This window comes from Oryctolagus cuniculus, chromosome 2 (assembly GCF_051225735.1).
Source record: "Oryctolagus cuniculus isolate XC-2025 breed Fujian yellow rabbit chromosome 2, ASM5122573v1, whole genome shotgun sequence".
In the NCBI taxonomy this organism is placed as follows: domain Eukaryota; kingdom Metazoa; phylum Chordata; class Mammalia; order Lagomorpha; family Leporidae; genus Oryctolagus; species Oryctolagus cuniculus.
The window spans coordinates 2,107,957-2,133,488 of NC_142868.1; the positions used below are offsets into that span (position 1 = coordinate 2,107,957).

The 25,532-nt window shown below is 70.9% G+C and overlaps 1 protein-coding gene across 5 annotated transcripts; it reads left to right on the plus strand.

Moving 5' to 3' along the window:
- The first annotated feature begins 2,295 nt into the window (after positions 1-2,295).
- DOK7 (docking protein 7) lies at positions 2,296-24,032 on the plus strand. Of its 5 annotated transcripts, XM_070069534.2 has the most exons (10): positions 3,256-3,541; positions 3,613-3,658; positions 9,656-9,886; positions 11,006-11,206; positions 15,552-15,671; positions 17,175-17,285; positions 17,675-18,396; positions 20,972-21,014; positions 21,784-21,912; positions 22,037-24,032. In XM_070069534.2, exons 1-10 carry the CDS (start codon positions 3,488-3,490, stop codon positions 22,171-22,173), a joined length of 1,794 nt encoding a protein of 597 aa, XP_069925635.1. In that variant the 5' UTR covers positions 3,256-3,487; the 3' UTR covers positions 22,174-24,032. The 5 variants fall into 5 exon arrangements, with proteins under 5 accessions (XP_089183011.1, XP_069925635.1, XP_089183012.1 ...); XM_089326885.1 differs by lacking the exons at positions 3,256-3,541; positions 3,613-3,658 and adding an exon at positions 2,296-2,440; XM_089326886.1 differs by lacking the exons at positions 3,256-3,541; positions 3,613-3,658 and adding an exon at positions 3,725-4,053.
- Positions 24,033-25,532: the final 1,500 nt, after the last annotated feature.

The following is a 25,532-nucleotide window of genomic DNA, read 5'->3' on the forward strand; positions in this document are numbered from 1 at the left end:
CATGCCGATCCCCGATCTGTGGACTGTGTGGCTGGAGGCTGGGCCCAGAGCTAGACTGGTGGCTGCTGCCTGTGGGGCAGGCAAGAGGCCCAAACCATCCTCCCCAGAGGGGAGCAGTGTCTGTGGCCCGGGGCCTGGGGGCTTCCTCAGGCCGTGGACAGCAGTGCGGAACTGGCCTGACGGGCAGCTGCCCCTCGGCCGTGAGCTGGAGGCCCCTGGTTCCAGCCAGGATGCTGAGGCCTAGCTGCGTGGGGCAGGGGGCTGGAGTGGGGCAGACACCCCAACACCGGTGCGGGAAGGCGGGCCAGGCAAGGGATCTCCAGCCGGCGCTCAGCCTGGGCTGCAGGAGGGCCCCGTTCCGGCTGTTCCGTGTGGCCAGAGCCCAGCCCTGCCTCCAGCACCCCCACTCGGGAGCAGGTGCGCCGGCCCCTCCTCCCATCTCCTGGGGGCCCCGCAGGGGGTCCTCTCCCCAGGTCCTCTCCCCGCAGGCCAGGCGCTGCCGCCCAGCCCCTTAGAACAGGGCCGGGGTCAGGCCACAGAGTGGCCGCCAGCGGCTCAGACGCTTCTCCAGGGATTCCTGGGGCAGAGCAGTGCCCGGGGAGAGATGGAGAATGGAGGCCAGCCCTGCCCTGCCCCCTGGGCCACACACTGAGGGGCACCTAGCGGGGGTCAGGCGGGGTGGCTCTGACAGCACCCGGGGTCTTCCATCCGCCGCCCTGGCTCGCCCCCGCCTCACAGCAGTCCGCGGTGTGTGTGTGTTGGGGGAGAGTCCGTGGGGGATTCCGGTGGGATCGGGTCGCCTGGGAGATTTGCCCATGGAATCTCCTGGCCCGGCGTCTCCTCCACGGGCTGATGTTCGGTGACGGGTTCCTCCTCCTGGGCCAGTTCAAGGATGCACATTCTTATGAATTTGCCTAATTATTCACATTTATTCCCATAAGGTTGTGACAAAACAGGCCAAACAGGAGCTTGCTTGGCTCATGGTCTGGGAGGCTGGGGCGTCCACGGGTGGGTGCTGGCATGGGTGTCCCATGGCGAGAGCCGCCAGCGCCAGCGCGGGACCCCCTTCCCGGCCCCCTCGGCCCCTGGCCCCTCCCCACGGCCCCGCCTCCAAGCCCACTCCCACAGAAACTTGGGGTGCGTTTTCCGACACCTGCCCGTCAGGGCCACACTCACCTTGCTTTCCCGCCCCGGCCGCCCCACCAGACATCCGGCCGGGGGCTTCAGCAGCCGGGCTGGGGGCTCCCGCGCACAGGTGCTCCGGGGAGGGCTCTGCCCGCTGGGCCCTCCCCAGCCTTCCTGCGTGTGCTGAGGACACTGAGGGGGCAGGGACACGCCCACCTTCACCAGGGCCCACCCTTGAGGCCCCTCCCGCCCTAACAGCCACCTTCAAGGACCTGGCTCCCAACACAGCCACCCTGGGGCCCCGGCCCCCAACTCTGGGGCGGCCCAGGTGCACCCTAACACCTCTGTCTCACCAATGAGCGAAAAGGCTTGGGAGATGCTGTCCAGCACTGCAGGCCAGGGGAGCTCGGGGCCTCTTCTCCGCCGGACACTGGGAACGCGAGTGGGTGACCCCAGCGCACGGCGCCGGCCGTGTCAGTCGCCCGAGTCCCTGTCACCGCTCGTGTTTGTAAATCCCGCGTTCACGTGGACGTAGGTTCCCCTGGCTCCCGACCACAGCACCGTCAGAGAAGCGGAAGCTCCCAAGACACTGAACGTGCACCTGGCAGCAGGCCGATGGGGCGCCAGGGCCGCCGGCGGTGGCAGGGTGGCCGCGGTGCCCGTGGCTGTGTGGCCAGTGCTGCTGCTCTGACGACAGCCGTGAGCTTCCTTGAAGGTGGCAGCCGTGCCCAAGGCGTGGTCTCCAGCTGCACTGTGGCATAGGCCAGGGCCCCTTCCTCCTGTTCATCTCCCCAAGTGCCCCACCGCCTGCTAGTTAACCCCTTCTGGCTCAGAGGCCAGTGTTTGCAACCAGCGACCCTGGCTTTAACAGCTGGGGAAACAGGCAGAGGGACCGGAGCCAACCCCTGGTCACAGACGGCGTTCCTGGCCAGCGTGGGAGCCGGCCTCCTCCACAGGCGGAAGCTGTCTCCACCTTTCAGAGCCCTGGGGCCACGTGGAGCCGGGGAGGGAGCTGTCTGTCCCCCTGGCGCCTGCATTCCCCCGGCCAGCGTGGCAGCAGGTGCAGCTGCCACACGTGGCTGGAGCCTGGGCGCGAGCCAGCGCATCGGAATGCAGCCGGGCTCTGCCCCTCCCCGGGGGATGAGCAAGTGCCAGGCGCCCAGGGCAGCGGATGTGGCCGTGGCTACAGCCCCCAACTGCCACCCGACTCCATGCCGGCTGTCCTGGGCCAGCCCCTTGAGGCCTGAGGCGTGCAGGGAGCATGAATGGGGCTCTGTGGCCAGCAACTGTTCTGCGGATGGCGCTGGTGGCACAGGTGACGGCTGGGGGTGGGGGAGACGCGGAGCTGCCTCCTGGGCCTGGGGTCCTCGTCGCCTTACCCAGCAAGACAACACTGCTGCATCAGAAGCAGCCCTGTCGTATGCCCCCACCCCGGGCCCCAGTGTGCCTCTGTAGAGGGGACAGACCCCAGCCTGCCCAGGAAGGGATGAAGACCCTCAGGGCACTGCCTTGCCCTCCTCTCCCCCATCCCCACGGCCGTGGCCTTGAGGACAGCAGGTGGACGGGGGCTCTGCTGCTCACCCAGCACTCCTACCCCTCTGTTGCTGCTCCCCGAAGCCCTGAGGGCTGGAGGCAGACGTGGAGGGCAGAGCTGGAGCCCCTGGGTGGGCCCGCCAGGCCCCCCAGAGCACCTGGTGTCCAGCAGAAGCCGGAGTTGGCTTCGATAGCTGGGGCTGGACCATGGGGGCTGCGCCTTGGAGGAGGGGAAATACAGGAGCTCTGGGGCCAAAGGCCAGGCGGGGGCTACTATGGAGGGGGCGGGGAGACCAAGCACGGTGACCCAGCGCTACCTGCACAGGGGTCCCGGCCACCAGGTGCTCAGGGCGCAATGGGAGCAGGGACGGGAGATGGGCGCGGCTCAGAGCGGGAGAGGCCTGGGGACTGGCTGGGGGCCCGGCGCGGCCCCTGGGCCAGGGGGAGGGACGGGGGCCAGGAAGGGAAGAGCAGGTGGGCTGGGAAACCGGCGAAGCCTCCTTGTCCCCTGGCCCTGGCGCCTTTGGAAGAGAAGCACGTCTCCCCGCCCCCCAACCCCACCCATGGTTCTGCCTGTGTGCCTGTGCGCGGGGCCCAGAGGGTGGGACAGCGAGCAGTGGGGCCGGCGAGCCCAGCGGGGCGGGCAAGCTGCCGGCTCCCACGTCCCGCACCTGCCCGGAGCGGGCCTGGGGGAGCACGCGTCGCGCCCTCGCCCCGCCCGTCCGGCGCCGCAGGTCCCCGCCCTCCCGGCCCGGAGCTATTTTGAAAGTGACCCTGGGCTGGGGCGCCGGGCGCGGAGCGGGCGCGGGCGGCGGAACCATGACCGAAGATGACCGAGGCGGCGCTGGTGGAGGGCCAGGTCAAGCTGCGGGACGGCAAGAAGGTCCGGGCGCGGCGCGGGCGCGGGCGGGGGGCGTGCGCGGGCGGCCGCTCACGCCCCCCTTGTCCCCGCAGTGGAAGACTAGGTGGCTGGTGTTGCGCAAGCCGTCGCCCGTGGCAGGTGAGCGCGGGGCCGGCGGGCGGCGGGGCGGCCGGGCGGCCGGGCGCGGCGCGCACCCCGCGGACCCACGGCCTCGCGGACCCCGGGCCCCGCGGACCCTGGCCGCCGGGGGCGCGCCGCCAGCTCGCCCGAAATAGCCGCGCGGTCGCGCCGCTGTAACCCGGCCCCGGGTAACCGGAGAGCGCCCGGCCGCGCGGCGCCCCGCACCCCTCCCAGCCGCGGGGTTCGCGGTTTCCCGTCCCGGAGGGGGCCGGGCCGCCTGGCCCTGGAGGTTGGTTGCACGTGCACCGGTCCCGGAGCCCCGCGACCGAGAGCAGGCGCCCCCGCCCGCCTGGGGAGGTGGGCTTGCGCGGGAGGGGCGGGAGCCTTTCCCAGGTGGGGCAGAGGCGCGGCCGGTACGTGGGAGAGCGGGGCGTCTTCCTGGTTTGGGGCAAACCGCGCTGTGGGAGGAGAGGCGGACCCCCGCCCTGCCAGTGCGGGAGGAGCCCCCCAAGTGCGGCGCCTCCGGCTCCTGGGCTCGGGCGCGGCCGCGCGCCCACTCCGCAGCCGCAGCTGTTGCTGGAGCCGGCCCAGCCGCGGGGTCGGCGAGCGCCAGCGGGGCTGCTGCGCACGTGCGAGGCTGGCATCGGCCTCGGCCACAGAGGCCTGTGGGGGCGGCGGGCGGGGCGGCGCGGCTCTGGGCCCCTGCGCTGGCCGCGGGCGGGGGCTGTCTCGGGGCTCAGACCCAACTGCGGCAGGTGTCTTCTCTTGGACCCCAGGGGTCCAGAGCTGGCGGCCGGCAAGGGTCCTAGTACTCTGGTGTGGGGGGGCACTGCCGGACTGGCTGGACGGTCGGTATCCGGCTGGGGGTGGGGCTGGCCAAGGCCTCCGGAGATAGCATCTAGGACAGGTGCTCCTCCCAGGGGAGCATCCCCAGGTGTGGCCTTCGCCCTGGGGGAGGAGAGGGAGGGCTCCGGGGGCCTGGGTGTGTGGGGGTCCCCAGGACCCAAGAGCCTCTGCGTGGCCTCCGTGGCCTTGGCACCTCTCCTGCTTATAGTGTGGGCTGGAGGCCATGAGCCATGGGGCGGGGCGGGGGGGGCACGCTGGAGGCGGAGCTGGGTTTGGGAGGGGGTTGGTGGTGACACAGGGTGTGGTGGCAGGTGCCCCTGCCCCTGGGCTGATGTCCATCCTGGCCCTGTCCCCACCATGTCACTGTGTGGGTCTCCCAAGCTCAGACACACCCACTGCTGGGCCGGTCACCTTAGCAGCCCTGTCCTGCCTGCTCTGCCCCCTTCCTCTGGACAGAGCTTGCTCCCATCCTGTCTGGACCTCCCTGCCCCTGCAGGGCCCACGCGGGCCCCTCTGGGGTCTTTGCCTTGCCCCCCACTACCTCCCGCGGCGCAGACTCAGCTCCGGCCCTGGGGCGGCCCCTCCCCCACCATTCCAGGTGCAGGGAGGAGCCGGCAGCATGGGACAGCCAGCTTCTTACCCGCTCCTGCCTGCCCCCACCCGTGCTGCCCTGGCTGTGAGGGTCGTCTCTGGTGGGGGTGGGGTGGGAAGTGTCAGGGTGACACAGCCGGGACGTGGGGGGACCCTGAGGAAGCAGAAGAGGGCCCGTGGCCGCAGTCCCCAGCGTGGCGGCCCACAAGGGATGGAACTCTTCTGTGGGTGGGATTGCTCCCCCTCCCTCCTCCTCCTCTCCCTCCTCCCTCCCGGTGGGACGTGCATGCCTGGAGCCCTGGCAGGAGGCTCCCCGGGACACACAGGCTGCTGCCCTGCCCCTCCGCCTGCCCCGGGGTGGGCCAGGTGCTCTGAGGTGGTTGTGGGGCCTCCCGGGCCGGCCGTGCTGCACTGCTCCCCACAGGGCCTGTCCCTGGGGGCCCACCAGCCAGGAGAGACCCTGGACTGAGGGAGCTGCTGGCCACGGCCAGCTGCAGGGCCAGAACCTGCTGCCCGGCGTCTCCCTGGCCCCGCTGTCCACTCCTGCGGAGGTCCTCAAACTCGGCATGGCCTGGCGCAGGCGGCCTGGGAGAGGGCGGAGACCTCCCTGCTCACAAGCTGGCCTCTGCTCCCTGCAGGAGGGCTGAGCACGGAGGGGCCATGTTCCTGGGGGACAGGGCCTGGGAGTCTGCCCCTCTGCCTCCTTCCCTGTGACCGTGGGGGACATCTCAGCCGGGGCCAGGGCCAGAGTGGGGTGGCGGCCGCAGAACTGTCACTGGGCGTGACAACAGAGGGACTCGGAGCACCTGGGGCCAAGCCTCGGTTCAAGGAAGTGCCCTTGGGCGCTGAGCCCTAGCCCTGCACCTGCCATGGCTGCCATCAGCGGAAGCCTTGCTCTCGGGCAGGGCCCACCTGTGTGAGGCCGCACAGCCCTGCACAGGTGCCCACCTAGCTCAGGAAGGAGGGCACTGCCTCAAGGTCAAGGTCGCCATGACCTCCTCGGGACAGATCCAACCCCACTCCTCTGGCCTCCTGCACCTCCCGGGTGCCTGGGCCTCTCCCACCCCTCCCTCTCCCTCAGCCCCGCCCATAGCTCCCTCCTCCTCCTCCTCCTCCTCACTTCCTCCTTCCTCTCGCTCCTCCTCTCCCTCTTTTTTTTTTTTTGACAGGCAGAGTGGACAGTGAGAGAGAGAGACAGAGAGAAAGGTCTTCCTTTGCCGTTGGTTCACCCTCCAATGGCCACCGCGGCCGGCGCACCGCGCTGATCCTATGGCAGGAGCCAGGTGCTTCCTCCTGGTCTCCCATGGGGTGTAGGGCCCAAGCACTTGGGCCATCCTCCACTGCACTCCCTGGCCACAGCAGAGAGCTGGCCTGGAAGAGGAGCAACCGGGACAGAATCCGGCGCCCCGACCGGGACTAGAACCCGGTGTGCTGGCGCCGCAAGACGGAGGATTAGCCTAGTGAGCCGCGGCGCCGGCCGTCTCTCCCTCCTCTCCCTCCTCCTCCCCCTTCTCTTCTCTTCTCCCTCCTCTCCTCTTCCTCCTCTTCCTCCCTCTCCTCCCCCTCTCTCCCCCTCCTCCTCTTCTTCCTCCTCTCCCTCCCCCTCCTCTCCCTCAGCCCTGCCCAGAGCTCCCTTCTCCTCCTCTTCCTCACTTCCTCCCTCCTCTCCCTCCTTCCTTTCCCCCTCCTCTCCCTCCTTCCCTTCCCCCTCCTCTCCCTCCTTCCCTTCCCCCTCCTCCTCTCCTCTTCCTCCCCCTCTCTCCCCCTCCTTTCCCTCCTCCTCTTCTTCCTCTTCTACCTCCTTCCCTTCCCCCTCCTCCTCCTCTCCCTCCTCCCCTTCCTCCTCCTCGCCCTCCTCCCTCCTCTCTCCCCCTCCCCCTCCGAGCTCGCCCTCTCCACCCGCCCTCCCGGCAGCCCTCGCGCTGGCCGTCAAGGCCTCCGTGTGCTCATGAGTGCACAGTTATTTTTACATCTCCAGACGCCTGTCCAGTTGCCTGCCCGCTGAGCCACTTGGGGTCCCGTGTGTCCAGGAAGCACCCCTAGTTCTGGCCCCGGTGCACCCCTCCTGCACAGCAGGTGCCTCGGGAGCCGGGGCAGGCTTGGGGGGAGGGAGGCTGCCGAGGTCCCCGCAGCCTGGGGCGTGGTCCCCTTAGGGCCCGCTACTGCCTCCTGGGCCGAGGTGGGCCCCCTGCAGAGCCCTGTGCAGCTCCCTGGCCGTGGGACAGAGCTCTGTGCCCAGTCACCACCTGACGCTGGATCCCCGTCCCCTTGGGAGCCCTGCGTCTGCGCCTCCGCGCGGGCTGCTCCCTGTGGGGCGCTGGGCTGCATCTCAGGCCACTTGTCGCCTCGGGGCGGCCCTGCCCCCTTGCCACACAGTACCTGCTCTCTGTCCCTGTCTGTGGCCGGCTCCCCTGCGGGGGTGAGCCCTGCAGCAGCCGCTTCTGTCCCCTGGGTCCCACGGGGAGGCGGGGTCAGACCCAGGCTGAGCTCCGAGGGGCCGCAGGGGGGAGACGGCAGGACTCACCTTGACCGGGCTGCTGGCGGGACATCAGCCCGCCGTGGCTGCCTGCCTCGCTGCTTGCAGCAGGGCGGAAGTCTCTGGCAGGTGGGGCTGGGCGGGGCCCTCCGACCCCGTATCCTGCTGAGTGTCCAGTGATGGCCCCGGGCGGCACACCTGGCCCGACTGTCCACAGCCTGGCCTGTCATCACAGGCTGGGCGTTGCGCCCACTTCTCAGATGACATGCACGGGCCATAAGGCAGCTGTGGGACCACCTCCCAGTCCAGCGATGGCTCCATCTGCACTGGGAGCTGCCGGACACGTGGGGGCGACGTGGGGTGCGGGGTGGCCAGGGTTGGCAGGGCCCCCTCAGCCACGGGGCGGGAGACACCTCGACGGCCCATGCTTTCAAGGCGCTCAGCCGCAGGTGGCCAGTGGCGGCCGCATCCCAGGAAGACAGGGGCCTGGCCCTGCCGGTCTCCGGACCCCGACCCAGCCCCCGAGTCTCCTGCCCCTCACTGCAGCAGCTGGCTGCTAATCGTCTCGCTTCCAGTGGCGTGGGCTGGGGGGGGAGCAAGGGGAAGCAGTTGGAACAGCTGCTAGGCTCCCTGCTGGCCCTGCGGGGGAGGGGCCGCCCGCGCCCACCCGGCCCCGCCCACCGCCGGCTCCTGCAGGGGCCCCTCCCCACCACGGCCCTCAGGCAGGTGGGAGCACAGAGCCGCAGGTGCCCCTTGGGGTGTGGTCTCCTCACGGGTCCCTGCCTCTGTCCGGGGATGACCTTACCTGGGCCTCCGGACTCCATGACACCCGCAGAGACCCTGCAGACGCACGCAGGCGCCCCTGGGTTCTCAGGTCCCAGGAATCCAGAAAGCGTGTGGGGGACAAGTGCGGGCTCCTGCCTGTGGCCCCGGAACCAGTGCCCCGGGGGAGGGGCGGAGGAGGGGTGAGGAGGGCTGATGGAGGCGGGAGCCAGCAGACGGAGGCCCCGGCCCCTGCTTCTGCTCCTAAGTCCGGGTCGCGCGGGCTCTGGCTGCTTTGTGGCCTCAGGAGCACAGGAGGTGGTGGGCTTCCCGGACAGGACATCCGACTGTCCCCTGTGCCGACGGAGCGGCCAGGGTGCGGCCTGGGGGACGTGGCGTGTGGCTGGCAGCAGAGGCCTCCATGCCCTGCCCTGTACGTGGTCCCCAGGGCCTCGCTGCGGGGGGGGGGGTCTCATCCCCACCCCAGAAATGAGCGAGCAGGCCGGCAGCCACACCGCTGCTGGGCCGAGCAGGGTCCCACCCAGCCAGGCCGGTGCTGGATGTGCCGGTTCTGGCTGCATCTGCACCACGGTGGTTGCCACGGAGACAGTGGACTCCCTGGCCCCGGGGCCTGTGGTCGAGGTTTGGTGAACTGGGCTGGGAGGGGCTGCAAACACGAGATGTGTGGCTCTGAGCTGATCTGGGCCTGGAACTGGCGAGTGGCTTGGGAGTCCGGGCGGCTGCTGGGAGAGTGGCCGCCTGCTTTCCAGAGGCTTGGAGTGGACGTCCTCCTCGCCTGGCCTTCCCCACAGCCCTCTCCTCTGTCCCTGCAGCTTCGGGCACAGTTCGGGGCTGTCTCCCAAAACCCAAGCCCTCACCACGTGGGCTACCCTGGGGGCCTGGGGACGCAGGACACCTGTCCAACAGCCTGGCTGCTGCCTGGGGGTGCCCCGTCTGGGCACTGGGGCAGGTGCACTGCCCGTTCCGGGCGCTCTCCCAGCTGAGCCATCGGCGGTTTGCCCAGGGCCGTGCAGGTGGATGAGCCCTGCTGGGTCTGAGCTGGGCCCTGGGCCGGGCGGGCTGCAGTGGGCTTGCTCCGTGCTTGGTGGTGTCGGAGGGACTGTGACGGCCATGGCGATGGCCACCGGGGGCTCGGGGGCACGGAGCTGCCCTGGAGGGTTCAGGGAGCAAGGCTCAGCTGGGCAGGAAGGGGCTGGGGCCCAGCGTGCCGGACGCGGCCTGGCGCGAGCGGGCAGGACCTCCCGGGGGGACGGTCCCACTGTGCACGCGAGGCTGGGGCTGGGCCGGCTCCTGGCGTCCTGACAGCCGCCCCCCCGCAGACTGCCTGCTGATGCTGGTCTACAAGGACAAGGCCGAGCGCGCGCAGGGCCTGCGGGAGCGCAGCGGCCTCACCCTGGAGGACATCTGCGGCCTGGAGCCCGGCCTGCCCTACGAGGGCCTGGCCCACACGCTGGCCATCGTCTGCCTGTCCCAGGCCGTCATGCTGGGCTTCGACAGCCGCGAGGCCATGTGCGCCTGGGACACCCGCATCCGCTACGCACTGGGCGAGGGTGAGTGAGCTAGGGGCTGGGTCCGGCTGGGGCTCCCCTGCCCCGTGTTGTCCCTGGGCCTCCCCCTTGTGGGGAGGGGGCTGCAGGGTGGACCCTCCCCCGTGTGTGTGGGGGGGGCGCAGGGTGGACCCTCCCCCGTGTGTGTGTGTGGGGGGGAGCTGCAGGGTGGGGCCTCCCCCGTGTGTGTGTGTGTGGGGGGTGCAGGGTGGGGCCTCCCCCGTGTGTGTGGGGGTGCAGGGTGGACCCTCCGGGGGGCTGCAGGGTGGGGGCCTCCCCGTGTGTGTGGGGGGGGGCTGCAGGGTGGGGCCTCCCCCGTGTGTGTGTGTGGGGGTGCAGGGTGGGGCCTCCCCCGTGTGTGTGTCGGGGGGCTGCAGGGTGGGGCCTCCCCCCTGTGTGGGGGGGTGCAGGGTGGGGACCTCCCCCGTGTGTGTGTGGGGGCTGCAGGGGGGCCTCCCCCGTGTGTGTGTGGGCTGCAGGGTGGGGGCCTCCCCGTGTGTGGTGGGGGGCTGCAGGGTGGGGGCCTCCCCGTGTGTGGTGGGGGGCTGCAGGGTGGGGGCCTCCCCCGTGTGTGGGGGGGTGCAGGGTGGGGACCTCCCCCGTGTGTGCGTGGGGGTGCAGGGTGGGGGCCTCCCCGTGTATGTGGGGGGGCTGCAGGGTGGGGGCCTCCCCCGTGGGGGGGGCTGCAGGGTGGGGGCCTCCCCGTGTATGTGAGGGCTGCAGGGTGGGGGCCTCCCCGTGTGTGCGTGGGGGTGCAGGGTGGGGGCCTCCCCGTGTGTGGGGGGGCTGCAGGGTGGGGCCTCCCCGAGCCTGGGTGCATCCGTCTGGGAAACGGGCCCTCGCCGCTGCCTGGAGCAGGTGCTCTGAGCTCCGTGACAGGCCCTGCGTGGGCTTGCAGCAGCTTCCTCTGTGGGAGCCGTCTGAGGCCGGGCCACTCTGTCGGACAGGGCCGGTGGTCAGCCGCCCGCCGTCGGTCCCCACAGGCGGAGCAGGGAGTCTGTGCAGCCCCCAGGGGGCTGTGGTCCCCAGGGACGCCCGCGCTCCTCTGCTCCCCTGCGGAGCCCGGCGACCCCGGGCGGCGGCCGCCTCGTCCGGTGATGCCGCTGCCCCTGCCGGCCTCAGTGCACAGGTTCCACGTGACGGTGGCTCCGGGCACGAAGCTGGAGAGCGGCCCGGCCACCCTGCACCTCTGCAACGACGGGCTCGCGCTGGCCAGAGATGTCCCTCCGGCCGTCACGGGGCAGTGGAAGCTGTCGGACCTGCGGCGCTACGGGGCCGTGCCCAGCGGATTCATCTTCGAAGGCGGGACCAGGTGTGGGTACTGTAAGTACGGCGGCTGGAGCGCGCTGGCGCCCCTGCGCAGGCGCGGCCCCCGGCCCCAGGCCCGGCTCGGGCGGGGCGAGGAGGTGCCCTGACGACCCCGCCCACGGACCCCTGGGTGGGCGTGGGCAAGTGGGCGGGGTTCCAAGGCCCTTGCAAAGTCCACCCGGGGTCCGCGAGGCCACGTGGGCCTTGAGGTCATGGCGCTGGGCGGAGCTGGTGCTGGGGACCCGGCCCCGCAGCAGTGGGGAGGGAGTGAGGTGGGGGCTCCAGCCGCTGCCTTCCCCATAGCGGGAGGGGAGGGGAGACCCGAGAAGGTGCAGCCCCGCCTCCACGCGGTGTGCGGGCCCCCGTGGGGTCCGAGGGTCCGTGCGGTACAGGGTCCAGGCAGGGGCGAGTCCGCGGTGGGGCTGGGGGCTGACAGGTGACTGCGGGTCCCACGAGGCGGGGGGAGGGGGTGTTTGACAAAGGCAAGGAGAGCTGAGGGTCAGGTCCTCCTACCGTGTGGTGAGCATAGCCCGGGCTGGACCCTGCCAGAGGAGGCCGCCCACGGGAGTCCCAGGCTGCTGGGAGCCCCTGGAGAGAGACCCCGTCCGTCCTCCCTGGAACTCCTGGGGGGCAGGCAGCAGAGGGCCCTGGGGGGCTGGCCAGCTGTGTGGGGGCTGGGCCATTCCTTGGAGACCTGTAAACCTGTCCCAGACACGGACATCTGGGCGGGCCGGCTCCTGTTCCGTCTCTGGTGTTGTGTGGGTCCCCACTGCCCATTCCGCTTGCTGCCGTCCTGAAGCTTGGTGGGTGTCCTCAGTGGGCACGCGGCGGGGGGCCTGCAGTGCCGGCGCCTCTGCTGGCTGTTATGGTCAGACCAGGTCAGTCCTGGGGGAGGAGCAGTGGGGGCTCCCCAGACTGTCTTGCCCTGCTCTGTCCTCTGGGAGTCTCCTGTTGCCATGGGACCCTGTCCCTGGTTGTGGGCCCACCTGGACAGGCCACGGGACCTTCTGGGAGTCTCCTGTCCCATGGGACCCTGTCCCTGGTTGTGGGCCTGCCTGGACAGGCCACGGGACCTTCTGGGAGTCTCCTGTCCCATGGGACCCTGTCCCTGGTTGTGGGCCCGCCTGGACAGGCCACGGGACCTTCTGGGAGTCTCCTGTCCCATGGGACCCTGTCCCTGGTTGTGGGCCCACCTGGACAGGCCACGGGACCTTCTGGGAGTCTCCTGTCCCATGGGACCCTGTCCCTGGTTGTGGGCCCTCCTGGACAGGCCACGGGACCTCCTCTTGAGGTTCAGAACTCAGTCGCACCTGCAGAGACGCCGGGCACCCACTCCACGGCAGAGGCTTTGTGCCCACCTCTGGGCGCCCGGGGCTGGGGCGCTCTGCTGGGGGTCACGGGTCTGTGCTGGCCACGTCTGTTCTGGCGGTCAGGGATCTGCGGTGGGGTGGTCGGAGGGCCCTGGGGGTCTTGGCCGAGTGAAGGTGGCATCACCATCTCCCTCGGGGACTGTCCTTGGTGTCTCCCGGCCAGCTCTTAAGGAGCAGGCAGAGGGTGCTGCCCTGGCCAGGCGGGGTGGGCGCGGTCCGTCTGGGGAGGGGTGACCAGGGCTGTTGTGCTGGGAACTCGGGTCCCAGCCGGGGTGCAGGGGCTCGGTGCCTCAGGCTGGGTGCTTTCCCTCCGTGGAGCCCATGTGGGCACTGTGGCCTGCTCAGAACCCGGCAGGGAGGGCAGGGGACCAGGGCCTGTGGTGGCTCCCGGGCGGCCCATTCTCTGTTTCTGTGGTCACAGCCTGTGTGTGGTCCCCCGAGCTCCGGCTGGGAAGGCCCTGGGCGCGATGAGGGCGGCCTGGGGACAGTTCAGGCAGCCTCAGCGCTGTGTGGGAGCCGCGTGGGGAGAGATGAGGGCGGTGTTCCGCAGAGGTGGCCTTGAGTCCGGGAAGCCAAGGCTCTGAGGGTGGGGGTTTGAGCGGGGTGTCTGCAGGGGCGCCCACAGGGAGTCCCGTCTGCTGCTGTCCCTTGTGAGGGCGTCCGGTGAGCCAGGCCCCATCCACAGAGGGGCAGGGCCCCGGATGCTGGGGAATCCGCAGGGGTCGGCTCCAGCCGCTGGCGCCCTGGACCCCGACCCCTGGGAGCCCTGGCCCCTTGGTCCCTGGGGGCTCAGCGCTTCCCTAGGCTGGGCCTGGGGGTGCCTCAGAGTGTGCACTGAGGGTGCAGACCCCAGCCTGAGGCAGTCGGGGTGCGCTCCGGAGAGGGAGTGAGGCTTTTCCGGGTGAGCGGGAGCTGGCCTGGCCGCCAGGGGGTCCGGGGGAGATGCAGGGGCTTCTTGACAGGAGGTGGGCCCCGGAGGGCAGCAGGAGGCTCCCGGGCCCCGGAAGGCCTGGTCTCAGACTTGGAGAGCTGGCCCAGCTCCGGGGCGGAGGGCACCTGTGTGGGCAGGGACCAGGGCCAGGCGGCGGCCCGGAGGCAGCAAGAGGCAGATGGGGGGTGTGTCGGCCAACCCCAGAGAAGGGAAGGACCCCGGGGTGAGCTTCCTGAGACTGTGGCCAGGGGTCAGGGTCGTGCAAGGCCAGCAGCACTTTTGGCGGCCAAGGGCGTGCAGGTGCAGGTGTGTGCTGTGGGCCGGGTGCGCTGGGGGCTTTGAATGCTGCCGAGAGCTTGTGGGGTGCTGGGGGGGGCTGGGGATGAGCCAGGAAGGGCGGCGGGGGGGAGGGGGCAGCCCTGCGGTATCCCGGGGCCCGGCCAGACACCACCTCCCCACGCAGAGAGGGGTCCCCCGGGCCCTGAGGTCACAGCTTGCAGGCGTGGGCGGCGTCGGGGCCACGTCTTCGGGGAGCGTGGCGTGGAATGCCGGGCCGGCTCGTGCCTTCGGTAATGTGGCTTTTTATAGTCGGGGGACTGACTGTGCTGTGCCATTGCCAGCTGTCTGTAAGCCGCGGATCAGAGGCCCAGCCCTGGAGCGCTGGGGCCGGACGGGTGGGGCGCGGAGTGGGACTTGGGGCAGCGGCGGGAGCTTCCGGCCGGCGGCCAGCAGACGGAGCAGCCTACAGGGCCTTCTCCTCGCCTGCCCTCCGGCCGCGGTCCTGGGCAGGAGTTCTCCGCCAGCACCGCCCCCTGCCCCCCTAGCTCGGGGCGGGGGCACTCCCTCAGGCCTCTCTAAGCCACGGGCATCCCTGGGGTGGCCATCAGCCTCTGTCCCCTCCTCCCTCTGCTGGTGGTCTGCTCAAGCGGCCCCTTGCCCTGAGCGGGGCGGGAAGCTCCATGGTGTCCAGGTGGGCCCGCTTCCCGGCCGCGTGGTCGTGGACAGGCAGCTCGGGGGCGTCCCCTGGGGTGAAGCTGAGGCAGCGTGTGGCACGCCAGGACGGCGGTGCTGGGCGCGGCGGGGGGGCCCCGCCACACTGCACCTGCGGCTGCCCAGCCGTCCCTGGAGCGCCTGCCTTTCTTTGGGCAACGGGCAGAGGCTGGAGCGGGCGGGGTGTGCGCTGGACGCCGCGTGCCCGGCCAGCCCGGCCTCCCCATTCACTCGGCCAGGAGAGATTTCATTCACCCTGGGCCCGGCGCAGCCCAGTGGGAGGCCGCCGGCCAGGCGCCTGGGCCCACGTGGCCTGTGGGCGTGGCTCCCTGCTGACTCACTGCTCTGGGCTCCTGGGCGTGCAGGCCCCGAGCACCTGCCCCCTGTCCCTCTGCCCAAGAGACCCAGGCCGTGTCCACGAGGTCTTCCCTTCTGCTGAGTGAGCTCGGTGGGAGGAGCCGGTGCCTGGGACACGCGTGTGGTCAGGGCTTCTCTGTGCGAGCTCGGGGGCCGGGGGGCTGGACGGGAGTGGTGGCCCTGTCACCAGTGGCCACCTGTGCCACACATCCCACAGACCTGCCCACGTGCCCGGGTCTGGGCTGCCCGCTCACCCTGAGCGGATGTGTGGGGTGGGGACCGCCGCTCCCCGGGGCAGGTGAGGAATCTGAGGCTGCGGGGGGGGGGGGCAGGGACAGATCTGGCAGCTGCCTGCCCCATGTCGGGGTGGACTGGTGGGTGGTGCTCTGCACCCATGGCGTGGCCCCGGCCGGTTACCCAGGCATCGTGGGAGGGTGGTGCCGACTTTGGCACCTGGGGGCCGCGTTGTCCCAGGTAAGGGAGGCGGGCTGCCCTGGCGGCCTGGCATGGGCAGGCCTAGTGGGCCTGTGGGGCGCGGTGGGGTTCACCGGGTGCAGGAGCTCCAGCCCAGTGAAGTCGGGTGGCGGGGACCTGGACCGGGGCGTGGAGGGAGCGCCTGTGACCCCACTCTGAGACCCTGACCCACTTCGCAGGGGTCCCCCCAGCCGTGCCGGGGCCAGGCTGACCTGTCTCCTCCAACCTCCCTCTGCAGGGGCCGGGGTCTTCTTCCTGTCCTCGGCTGAGGGGGAGCAGATCAGCTTCCTGTTCGACTGCATCGTCCGCGGCATCTCGCCCACCAAGGGCCCCTTTGGGCTGCGGCCGGTTCTCCCAGGTGGGCTCAGGGGCGTGGCCACGTGGGTCGGGGGCTGCCACCCCGCCTTCCTCAGCCCAGTTAGGGGTCACCCCCCCACTGCTGAGGGCACCCCAGGGCCTCCCTGCGTGGGGTCGCTGAGCCACTGGGGCGCTCGGCGGCCCGAGCCTTTCTGGAGGGCACGGGCGAGCCGCAGCTGCACCTGGGGGACATTCGAGGCCTTGCAACCCAGGGGCCTCCCCAGCCCCTGCACACCTCAGATGGGGCAGGAAGGTCCGGCCTGGCCCTGTGAGCCCGGGCGGGTCGATCGGGAGCCGCCCGGGGAGGCTGGCTGCTATGTGGGTTCTGAGTGGGGCCAGGGCTGCCCGGGTGTGGCTGAGGGACACTGCTGGACCCGTGAGGGGCCACATTGTCCGGGCACTGTGGGGCCCGGGGCGGGGCTGGGCTCCCCTAGGTTCAGGCAGGCTCTGTGCTGGGGGCTCCAAGGGGCTCTCTGCTGCTCCGCTCGTCCAGCGGGGACAGAGCTAGCTGGTCCAAGGCCTGCAGCCACACCGTTGGCAGTCGTGAGCTGCCCCTCACCTCACTGCTGGCCCCGTGGTGGGCACCCAGGCTTCCCTTCTCCCGGCGGCAGCCCCCAGGTGGGATGGTTGCCTGGGCAGCTCTGTGGCGGAAGTCCTTCCACACTGCCCTGGCTGGGCTGGACGGTGCCACAGCGCCCCCTGCTGGCACCTTTCTCAATGGCAGCCATGGTGGGCATCAGGGCGTGGATGTGGCCCGGGGTTTCTCCCTCCAATCCTCGCCCTGCAGTGGGAGCTGGCGATGCGGGAGGCACCTGCCCTCTGCTGCCCCTGCAGGTGGTCCCAGGTGAGGAGGGCCTGTGCCGGGCTCAGCAGCGAGCAGAGGATGCTGGGGGTAGGGAGGGGCTCAGCCCACCAGGAGCTGCCCGCTGCCCCCTCGCAGTGGGGGGTGGACTGACCAGGAGTCACAGGTGGGGGGGGCTGAGCTGGTGGTAGTGGCCTCAGCCCCTGCAGGGCAGACTGTGTGTATGTGTGTGTGTGTGGGGGGGGCTGGGGACTGCTGTCCTGTGGGCGGGGCGTCACACCGAAGCCCCATGCCCAGTGCGGGAGCCTGGAGGTCCTCCACTAGGCACAGCCTCCCACTCGGCTCGGAGACCTCTCTGCTGACCCACATGGACGCTGAGGCCAGAGGGGGCGGGGTCGCTGCTCCCTGGACACAGCTGTGAGGGACGGGGCTGGGTCAGCAGGCTGAGCGCCCTGAGCCTCCGAGCCCTGTGAGCCTCCATGGGCCCAGGGGGCATTTCCCTCGGGGGTGGGGCCCTGGAGGCGTGGGCGTGGGGGACCCGGCAGGTGCAGGCACCTGGGACAGGTTGGCGACTCTGGGGGTGCTGGGCAGGGCTGTCTGGCCTAGGGCTTTGATGAGCAGAGACACAGGGGCCGCCCACAGCACAGAGGCCCAGGCTGGGTGGGGGACTGCTGCCCCTCACTGTGCTTTTCTCTGCTGCAGACCCCAGCGCCAGGGGGCCCTCCCCGGCGGGGGAGCGTGTGACCCAGGAGGCCCTGGAGCTGGAGAAGCGGCTCAGCCTCCTCTCGCACGCGGGCCGGCCGGGAAGCGGAGGTAGGGCCCGGTCCGCCCTGGGGTCCCCACGCCACCTGCCCTGGAGTCAGCCACTCCCTCCCTCACGTGGCATTCCACACACAGTGGCCCTGACCGCTGGACTGCGCTGCCCCCACCTCCATGGGTCAGCTCGGGTGGGGGCCCCATGCCCCGGGGTGGCGGGTGGACGGGCCACCTCTCCTAAGCAGGGTCTCTGAGATGGCCCCGAGTCTCCTCCAGGAACCAGAGATGGCCGGCGAGCGTGGCAGGGGCTGGCGCGTGGGGGGGACTTGTCCAGTGGGAGGGCAGGCCAGGAGGGGGCGGCCATGTCAGAGGGGCGGGGCCCTGGAGGGGGGAGGAGCCAGGGGCGGGGCCTGGCTGTCCCAGCTCCGCCCCTGCTCCTGTCCCAGGGGACGACCGGAGCCTGTCCAGCTCGTCCTCAGAGGCCAGCCACTCGGACGTCAGCGCCAGCAGCCGGCTCACCCCGTGGCCCGAGCAGTCCTCGTCCTCGGCCAGCACATCACAGGAGGGCCCGGGACTGGCGGGCGCCCAGGCCCCCGGGGACACCATGCTGGGCGCCTCGAGGCCGCCCCCCAAGCCGCTGCGGCCGCGGCAGCTGCAGGAGGTCGGCCGCCAGAGCTCCTCGGACAGCGGCATCGCCACGGGCAGCCGCTCCTCCTGCTGCGGCAGCGTCTCGTCCTGCGCGGGCAGCAGCCCGGACGTGTGGCGGGCGGGCGAGGAGCTCGGCTCGCTGCTCAGCCTGCCGCCGGCTGCCGGGGCGCCCGAGGCCAGCCTGTGCACCTGCCCGCCCGGGGCCGCCGAGTACCAGGTGCCCACGGCGCTGCGGCCACACTACGACCGGCCCCGCAGCCTGCGCCCGGTCCCCAGGGACCAGAGCCCCGCCGTGAAGGGCGGGCCCCACGACGGCACGGCCGGGGACGCAGGCGGCCAGACGTCCACCGGCTGTCCTGGCTGGCCGGGCGTGAGACGGCGGGGACAGGCGACCGAGGCCGTGGGCGGCGAGGCCGAGCTGCCCGGCCCGGCCCCCGGCGAGCCCTGGGAGGCGGGCGGCCCCCCCACCGGGCCACTTCCAGCCTTCTTTGCCGCGTGTCCCATCTGTGGAGGTCTCAAGGTAAAGTCCCCTCCCTGAGAGCCACGGACGGGCCCTGTGGCTGCGAGGGGGCGGGCGCTGGCCCCTTTGGATGGCGCCGACCCCTCACAGAAGCCGCTGACCGGCGGGGAGGGGCTGGGGAGGGCGGGGGGCCTCCGAGGGCTGGCCCTGTCCCTCTCGTGCTCTGTGAGTGACCGCTGCTTACCTCTGCCGGTCACCGCCGCAGAGCAGCCCGCCCCCTCGCCCCCAGCGGCAGGTGCTCCCTGGGCCCACTGGGGGCCAGGCCTCCTGGGCAGCTCGCGTGGCCACTCGCCACGTCCCCTCAGCTCTCGCGGGTGGGCCCCATGGCTCCGCCCCTGAGCCCCTGCAGGGGGGCGGGGCAGCTGCACTGCGTCCTCCCCTGTGGCCCAGGGGCCCCACCTCCGAGGTGGAGGGGCGGGCGCGGGGCGCTCATGGCAGCCAGCCCCATCCTGGCCGCCCTGTCCTTGTCCCCGTCTCTGTTTGTAACGTTCTCAGACTGGAAATAAAGTGTTCTTTTCTTACTGCCTTGTCCTGCTCCCTGTGGCCTGCCCCACCCCCTCCCCCGGGACCCCCAGGGAGGCCACTGGGGCACCAAGGACAGGCTGCTCCAGATGTCGCCAGGGCCTGGGGAATGCGTGACACGAGCGCCTGTGTGCCCATGCGTGTGCTGCGTGTCATGTGTGCCCATGTGTGTACTATGTGTGCTACGAGTGTGTGTGCCCATGTGTGTGTCCCTGCCAGCGCGGTGCGTGCCCATGCATGTGCTGCGCTTCTGTGCACGTGTGCTGAGCGCCTCTGCACACCTGTGTGTAGCGTGTTCCCTGGTGAGGGTCCACAGTGAGGTCCCAGATGCTCCCTACGCTGGCCAGGGGCTGGCGAGGGCGGAGGACCCCGCCCCGCCCACTGCGGCCCCCTCCAGCCACCTTGGCCACCCGTGCCACGGACCCGCGGGCTTCCTGGCTGGGCGCCTGCAAGCCGCCCAGAGGGCTGCACCACTTCCGTCCCCCGCCAGCAGGTGGCACCAGCGCGTCTCTGCTTCGCTGAGGACCCCCCCAGGCCCTGCCTCCTGGGGCTGCCCTGAGAGCCTGCGAGATAACACATGAGGGGTAACACGCAAAACAGCACGTAAGAGCATGAGAACATGTGAGGACATACATGATAGCATGTCAGCACACGAGGGGTTAACATGCAAGGCATATGACAGCATGTGATAACGTGACAGATAACATGTGAGGCAGCATTGAGATAACGTGTGGACATGTGACGTAACGCGTGATAATGTGAAAGCACCTGATAACCTGTGTGACAGGTCATGTGAGCATGTCCGAGAACACACATAACGTGACCGCATGTAAGAACGTGTAGAATTGAGATAACGTGAGACATAGCACGTGGGCTAGCATGACAGCATGTGAGATAACGTGAGAACATAACATGCCGGATAACATGTGAGGTGGCACTGAGATACTCTGAGAACATGTGACAGAACGTGTGATAACATGTGTGACAGGAACGTGCAAGAGAACATGAGATGACCTGCAGAGTTAACATGTGCTGTGTGACAGACCTGTGAGCGCTGAGATAACATGAGAAAGCGTGTGGTAACGTGTGTGACAGAGGACATATGTGAGCAAGCACGTGGAAGAGCCTCAGCCCTGGGCCGGCGGGCGGGGTGCAGCCGGAGAGGCGGGGCTGCAGGGCCCTCCTGGGAGGGGTCTTGTGGGAGGGGGCTCCGTGTGCACTCGGAGCCCCGGCGGGCGTCTCCCTGCGGGGCCCCTCACCCTGTCCTCGGGCGGTCAGGCCCCGGGTCCCGGCTTCCTGGGAGCTCAGCGCCCACCATAAACCCCGACTTCGCTCCAGGCAGGCAGGGCGCGGGGTGCAGCTTGGATGCCCCGAGTGAGGCCTCCTGCCCTCTGCCCACGCCAACGTGTGGGCGCCACCCTGCCCGGAGGCGCACGGTGGGGGGATACCTTCTGGTCCTGGGCCACGCCCCCAGCGGAGGCCGCCAGCCCCCTCCACACCACCTGGGCGACCCCCCCAAGGTGCCAGCGGAGGCACGTGGTGTCTGGCGCAGCGGTCAAGGTGTCACGTGTCAGACTGCCAGGCTTCGAGGCCTGACCCTGGGGAGCAGCAGGCGATGGCTCAAGTGCGCGGGCCCCTGCCACTCTCGTGGGAGCCAAGATGGGGCTCCTGGGCTGCACCTGGGCCGGCCCTGGCTGCTGGGGGCATCTGGGGGAGCGAACGAGTGGGCGGAAGCTCTCTCTCCACCTTTCAACTGCAATCCAAGCAGATCTAAAAGAAGCGCGGGGGACACGGGGCTCCCTGGTGGCCAGCCCAGGCCTCCTCCTGGCTGTCCCTCCCCGCTCCTCCGAGCAGCCACTGCCCAGCTCAGGGGAAGAGGGCACGGTGTGGTCTGGGGGGCCGTGCTCATCCCGGGGAACCCCTGCAGGCTGTGCACCGACACAACCAGGCACAGACACGGGGCGGGCACCCGTCCCGCAGGTGGTCACCCTGGGGGCTCCGGGGCAGGCTGGGGGAGCCGGTGGGCACACTGACCACGCCTCTCCCTGTTCAGGGTGCAGAAGCCGCAGCCCCAGGCCTTGTGGTGGTGCATCCAGGTAGGAACCTGGCTCTGGAGCCCAGCTCTCGCAGCTTGGGGTGGGCGGGGGGGGCATGGGAGGGGCTCCGCCTGCGCTGTGCTCTCCACACCCTAGGGGCGCCCCCTGGGTCCAGCCTGAACCCCCCAGACTTGCTCCAGGCCCCTGCCCCCACACTCAGCCAGCCCCGCCCCCAGGCAGCCTACCCTTGGCTGGTCACCAGGTAGCTGGGAGAGGCCTGGCGAGGGCCTGGTCTGGGGTGCAGCAGTGGATTCGCAAGTCTGGGGAGGGCGTGGGCTCTGGCCAGGCGGGGGCAGAGCGCTGGGGGGCCCTGCAGCATGGTGGGCTAGGTGGCCCGGCTCTCCGGGGAGGGCGTGGGCTCTGGCCAGGCGGGGGGCAGAGCGCTGGGGGGCCGTGCGGTGCGGTGGGCGAGATGCCCCGGCTCTCCCTGTGCCTGCCCGTCTGGTCACTCTGGCAGATCCCGTGTGCTACAGACATGGCAGGTTCTGGGGACCTGGGAGAGAGCTACGCTGGGGACTGAGAAGGCAGGACTGGCTGCAGGCGGCCCTGGAGGTCGGCTCTGCAGGGGCAGCAGCCAGGCCAGGCCCCCCGTGTCCAGCAGAGGGCTCCTCCTGACACGCAAAGACGTGGGAGAAGGGCCACAGGGGTGGGTGGCAGCAGGTGGAGGCGGCACCCCCGGGGCTCCTGGAGGAGGCAGGGGTGGGCGGGGCCTCAGGGGTCAGCCAGCCCTGGCGCCCTGCCTGGGGACTCACAGCCCCTCTCCCCACAGGCTCCCCAGGGCCCGAGAGGGGTGGCAGTTGGACGCCCACCTACGCAAACCTCCCCGCAAGCCCCTCCTGCAGGAAGCAGCTGTACTACCTGGGGCTGGAGCTGCAGGAGGCCGTGGCCGGGGTCCGAGGTAGGTCTCTGGGGGGCAGTGTCCAAGGCGGCCCCCCCCACGCGGGCCCGGGGTGCAGCTGGGAGCCTGGCGCGGGCGGTGCCGGCCCCCACCCACCACAGCCCCTTCCCTCCACTGCTCGCAGGGGCAGGCGCCTCCCGCTACGCCCAGATCGACGTGGGGGCCACAGAGGCGGCGCAGCGGGTGGGCGCCCAGCACGCGCGGGCCCGGCAGGAGCGGCTGCGGGAGCTGGAGCAGCGCAGGAAGGGGGCCCCGCGCTGAGCCTGCGCCGCCCTCCGTGCTGACCCCCGCGGACGTGTTCCCAGGAGGAGAGCCGCCCGGGGGTGGGGACTCCCCTCCCCCTCCCGCGTCCTGGAGCAGGGAGGGGCCGTGGAAGGCCCGGTGCAGGGGCGCAGGCGGCACTGGGGCTGGGCTAACGAGCAGCAGGCTCCCTCCCCTGGCCCGCGTCACGAGCTCCGTGCGTAGGACCCTCGGGTGCACATGGATCACGACCGCTCTGTTGTTAACATCGCCCGTTATTCCCCCCCCCCCCCCGAGGTGAGCGCAGCTTCCGCCCAGGAGTCGGCTCCCACGCAGGGGTGGGGGCACGGCGTTCTCATGACTCCCAGGGCACTGTGGGAGCTGGGGGCCCCCACCTCGGGCTGGCAGGCGGGGCTCGGCCTGCTCACTCCTCCTCCTCCCAGGGGCAGCGGCTGAGAGGCCCTGGCAGGGGCCTGGCACGCCCTCTGTGGCCGTAAGGGAGCGCCTACCACAGGGCAGCCTGTGCCGGTGCTGGAGGCTGGCTTCCCGACCCCCCCCCCCCCCCCCGCTGGGCTGGAGGCCACGCCTCCACAGGAGCCGCGTGTGAGACAAGCCACCTCCTAGCCACAGCACCTGGCACCCGGCTCAGACAGGACGCGGAGCCCACAGCCTGGCTCCCGCCCCGTGACTGGCCAGACCTGGGGCTTCCTAGCTACAGAGTGGACAAGACTCCCCTCCCCGCAGCCGGGCGACGACGGAGCCACCTCCCGGGGAAACGCCCACCTGGAGATGGGGACGGGAGGCCAGGGCTCACGGCGGTCAGCAGGCCCCAGCCAAGGACGTCCGCGGCCGGCTCACGGGGCACGTGGCCCCAGGCTGTGGGGAAGGGTCCCAGGGGCGGGGCCGCCGTGGATGTGACGGCTGTGCAGGGTGGTTGGGGCTCAGCGGCCAGCGTGGATACACGCGCTCGCCTTGCCCTGCACGGGCAGGGTCCCAGGGGGCTTCTGGCTCCAGGCGCGCCCGTGGCTTCCCCCTCGTGGTCCCCTTCTCCCTCCTCTCCTGGCGGTGCCCCGGTCAGGTCAGGAACCCCAGCCCGGTCCCTCGGTGCCCCGGTCCCAGGATGGGGATGCTGGCGACCGCACGCCACACTACGGACCCCAGGGGCCCGCCCCCCCACCCCCACCCCCCCAGTGCTCCCGGCTGAGCAGGCTGGAAACAAGGTTCCAAGCAGGGGCTCAGGAATTCAGCTCTGGAACCGCGCGCCGGGTGAACTCTGTCACCGCCTGTGCCCAGGGCCCCAGTGGCGGCCTCACGGGCGACCCTGGCGCCGCACCCGTCACGCGCCGTCTCCACGTGTGAGCAGCAGGAGGCCCTGCTCACCGCGCCACGCGGCGGGGAGCGTCCCGCAGCCCTCGGACCTGCCGCCCCGGGGGTCGCGGTGCTGTGCCGGGAGCCCTCTGCCTTCCTGCCTGGGTTCCTGCCCAACTCTGTTACGGAGTGACGGCTCCAGGGAGGGCCGGCAGGGCCCAGCAGAGGCACCTGCACCACTGGGAACGGCCCTGGGCTGCAGGCTGAGGTTTTGTCTGAAAGGCAGAGGCAAAGCTGCCACCCGCGGGTCCACCCCCCAAGTGGCCCCACCAGCTGTGGCTTTGCCAGGACCCAGGAGCTCCATCCAGGCTCCCGCGTGGGTGGCGGGACTCCAGGCCTGGGGCCACCATCCGACGCCTTTCCAGATGCTCGGCAGAGAGCTGGCACCGGAACTGGCATCCCAACCAGCACGCCAGCGCGGCCACAGCGGCTTCCCGTGCCGTGCCACGCCAGCCTGGGGTGGCGACTTTTAAACACTGAATTCCTAATAAAAACCTTGGCAACCAAGAAAACGCCCCAGACGGCCTCGCCCCGAGTCCTCTGTTCACCGAGACGGGATGCGCAGACCGCGGCAGAGCAAGCGAGCGACAGACTGAGGCCTCCCGCGGGCAGGGCGCCGTGGCCGGGTGCAAGGTCCCCTGACACCCACGGTTACGCCTCTGACACCTGCACGGGACCGAGGGCCCCTGCTCCCCCAACACAGGCGCCTACACCACACAGCTCCGACGCCGGGTGTGAGGGCAGGATGCCAGCCCCCCCACTGCGGCAGGAAGTGGGCCACAGACCCAGTGGGACGGATGGAGGACAGCGAGTGAGCTGAGGGTGCCAGGCACGGGAGGGCGACGCAGGAGCAGACCCCTGGCAGAGACCCCGGGGCTCCGCACAGCCAGCCCAGAGCTGTGTGATGCGGCACAGCTGGGCACCGTATGGGCGCGCACTCACCGCCCTCAGCCCAGAAGCCGAGCGCCCAAGCATCACGTGGGCACGGGAACACCGAGGAGCCAACGGCCCACGGGGCTCGAGAGAGGAGTGCTGGGGGGGGCGCCCGGCTGGGCCCGGGCGCCATGTGGCTCCGAGACAGCACACCTGTGCCACGCCAGCTCTGCAAGCCGCCGAAGACGGGGAAGCGGGCACTGGGGTGATGGGAGGGGCCGTATCCCAACCCCGCCCTGGCATTGAGGTGCTGGGGGGGGGCCGTGTCCCGACCCCGCCCCGGGCACTGGCGTGCCGGGCGCCTTGTGGCTCCGAGACAGCACACCCGTGCCACGCCAGCTCTGTAAGCCGCCGAACACGGGGAAGCCTGGCTCGGCTGTGACCCGCGCCAGCGCCAGCGCGCATCCACCCTGGTGGTCAGCAAGAGGGCGGCCGACAGACGCTGGCGGTCAGCAAGAGGGCGGCCGGACAGACCCCGGCGGTCAGCAAGAGGGCAGCTGGACAGGCCCCAGCGGTCAGCGCGTGGACGGCGAGCTGGGGGAAGCCGAAGAACGGGTAGAAACACGCAGGGGTTGCCTCAGGGAGGGGGCGGCACCCTGTTGGGGGCTGGGCAGGGGAGGGCACCATCGGCCGCTGTCCCCCAGCACCCCCCCCCCCACAGAGCACTCAGGACAAACCACTCCCCAGTCAGATGGCGCCAACACCAGCCACAGTGCCACTCGCCACAAACGCCGGGGCCGAGGCTGGGCCAGCCCTGAGCCCCTGAGCAGACGCACGTGGTAGGGCTCACAACGCGGCTCCGAGGCCTGAAACGCACGTGTGCAGCGTCCCCTCACGTCTGTGATGGGCAGGGAGCCACCGAGGTCTCGGGGAGGCACCCGGGGGGCAGACGCGCTCACAGCCCCGCCCCGGCCACTCACTGCTGCCGGCTCCCCGGCTGGGGACAGCCCCGGTGCCCCGCCGGCCTGATCCCAGGCCTCGCACCTGCACCCCGACTGTGTGGCCCGCCAGAGCCATGCATGGCCCCGGGACCATCATGAAGGAGGTACCACGCAGAGGCCACGCGGAGGCCCGGTGTG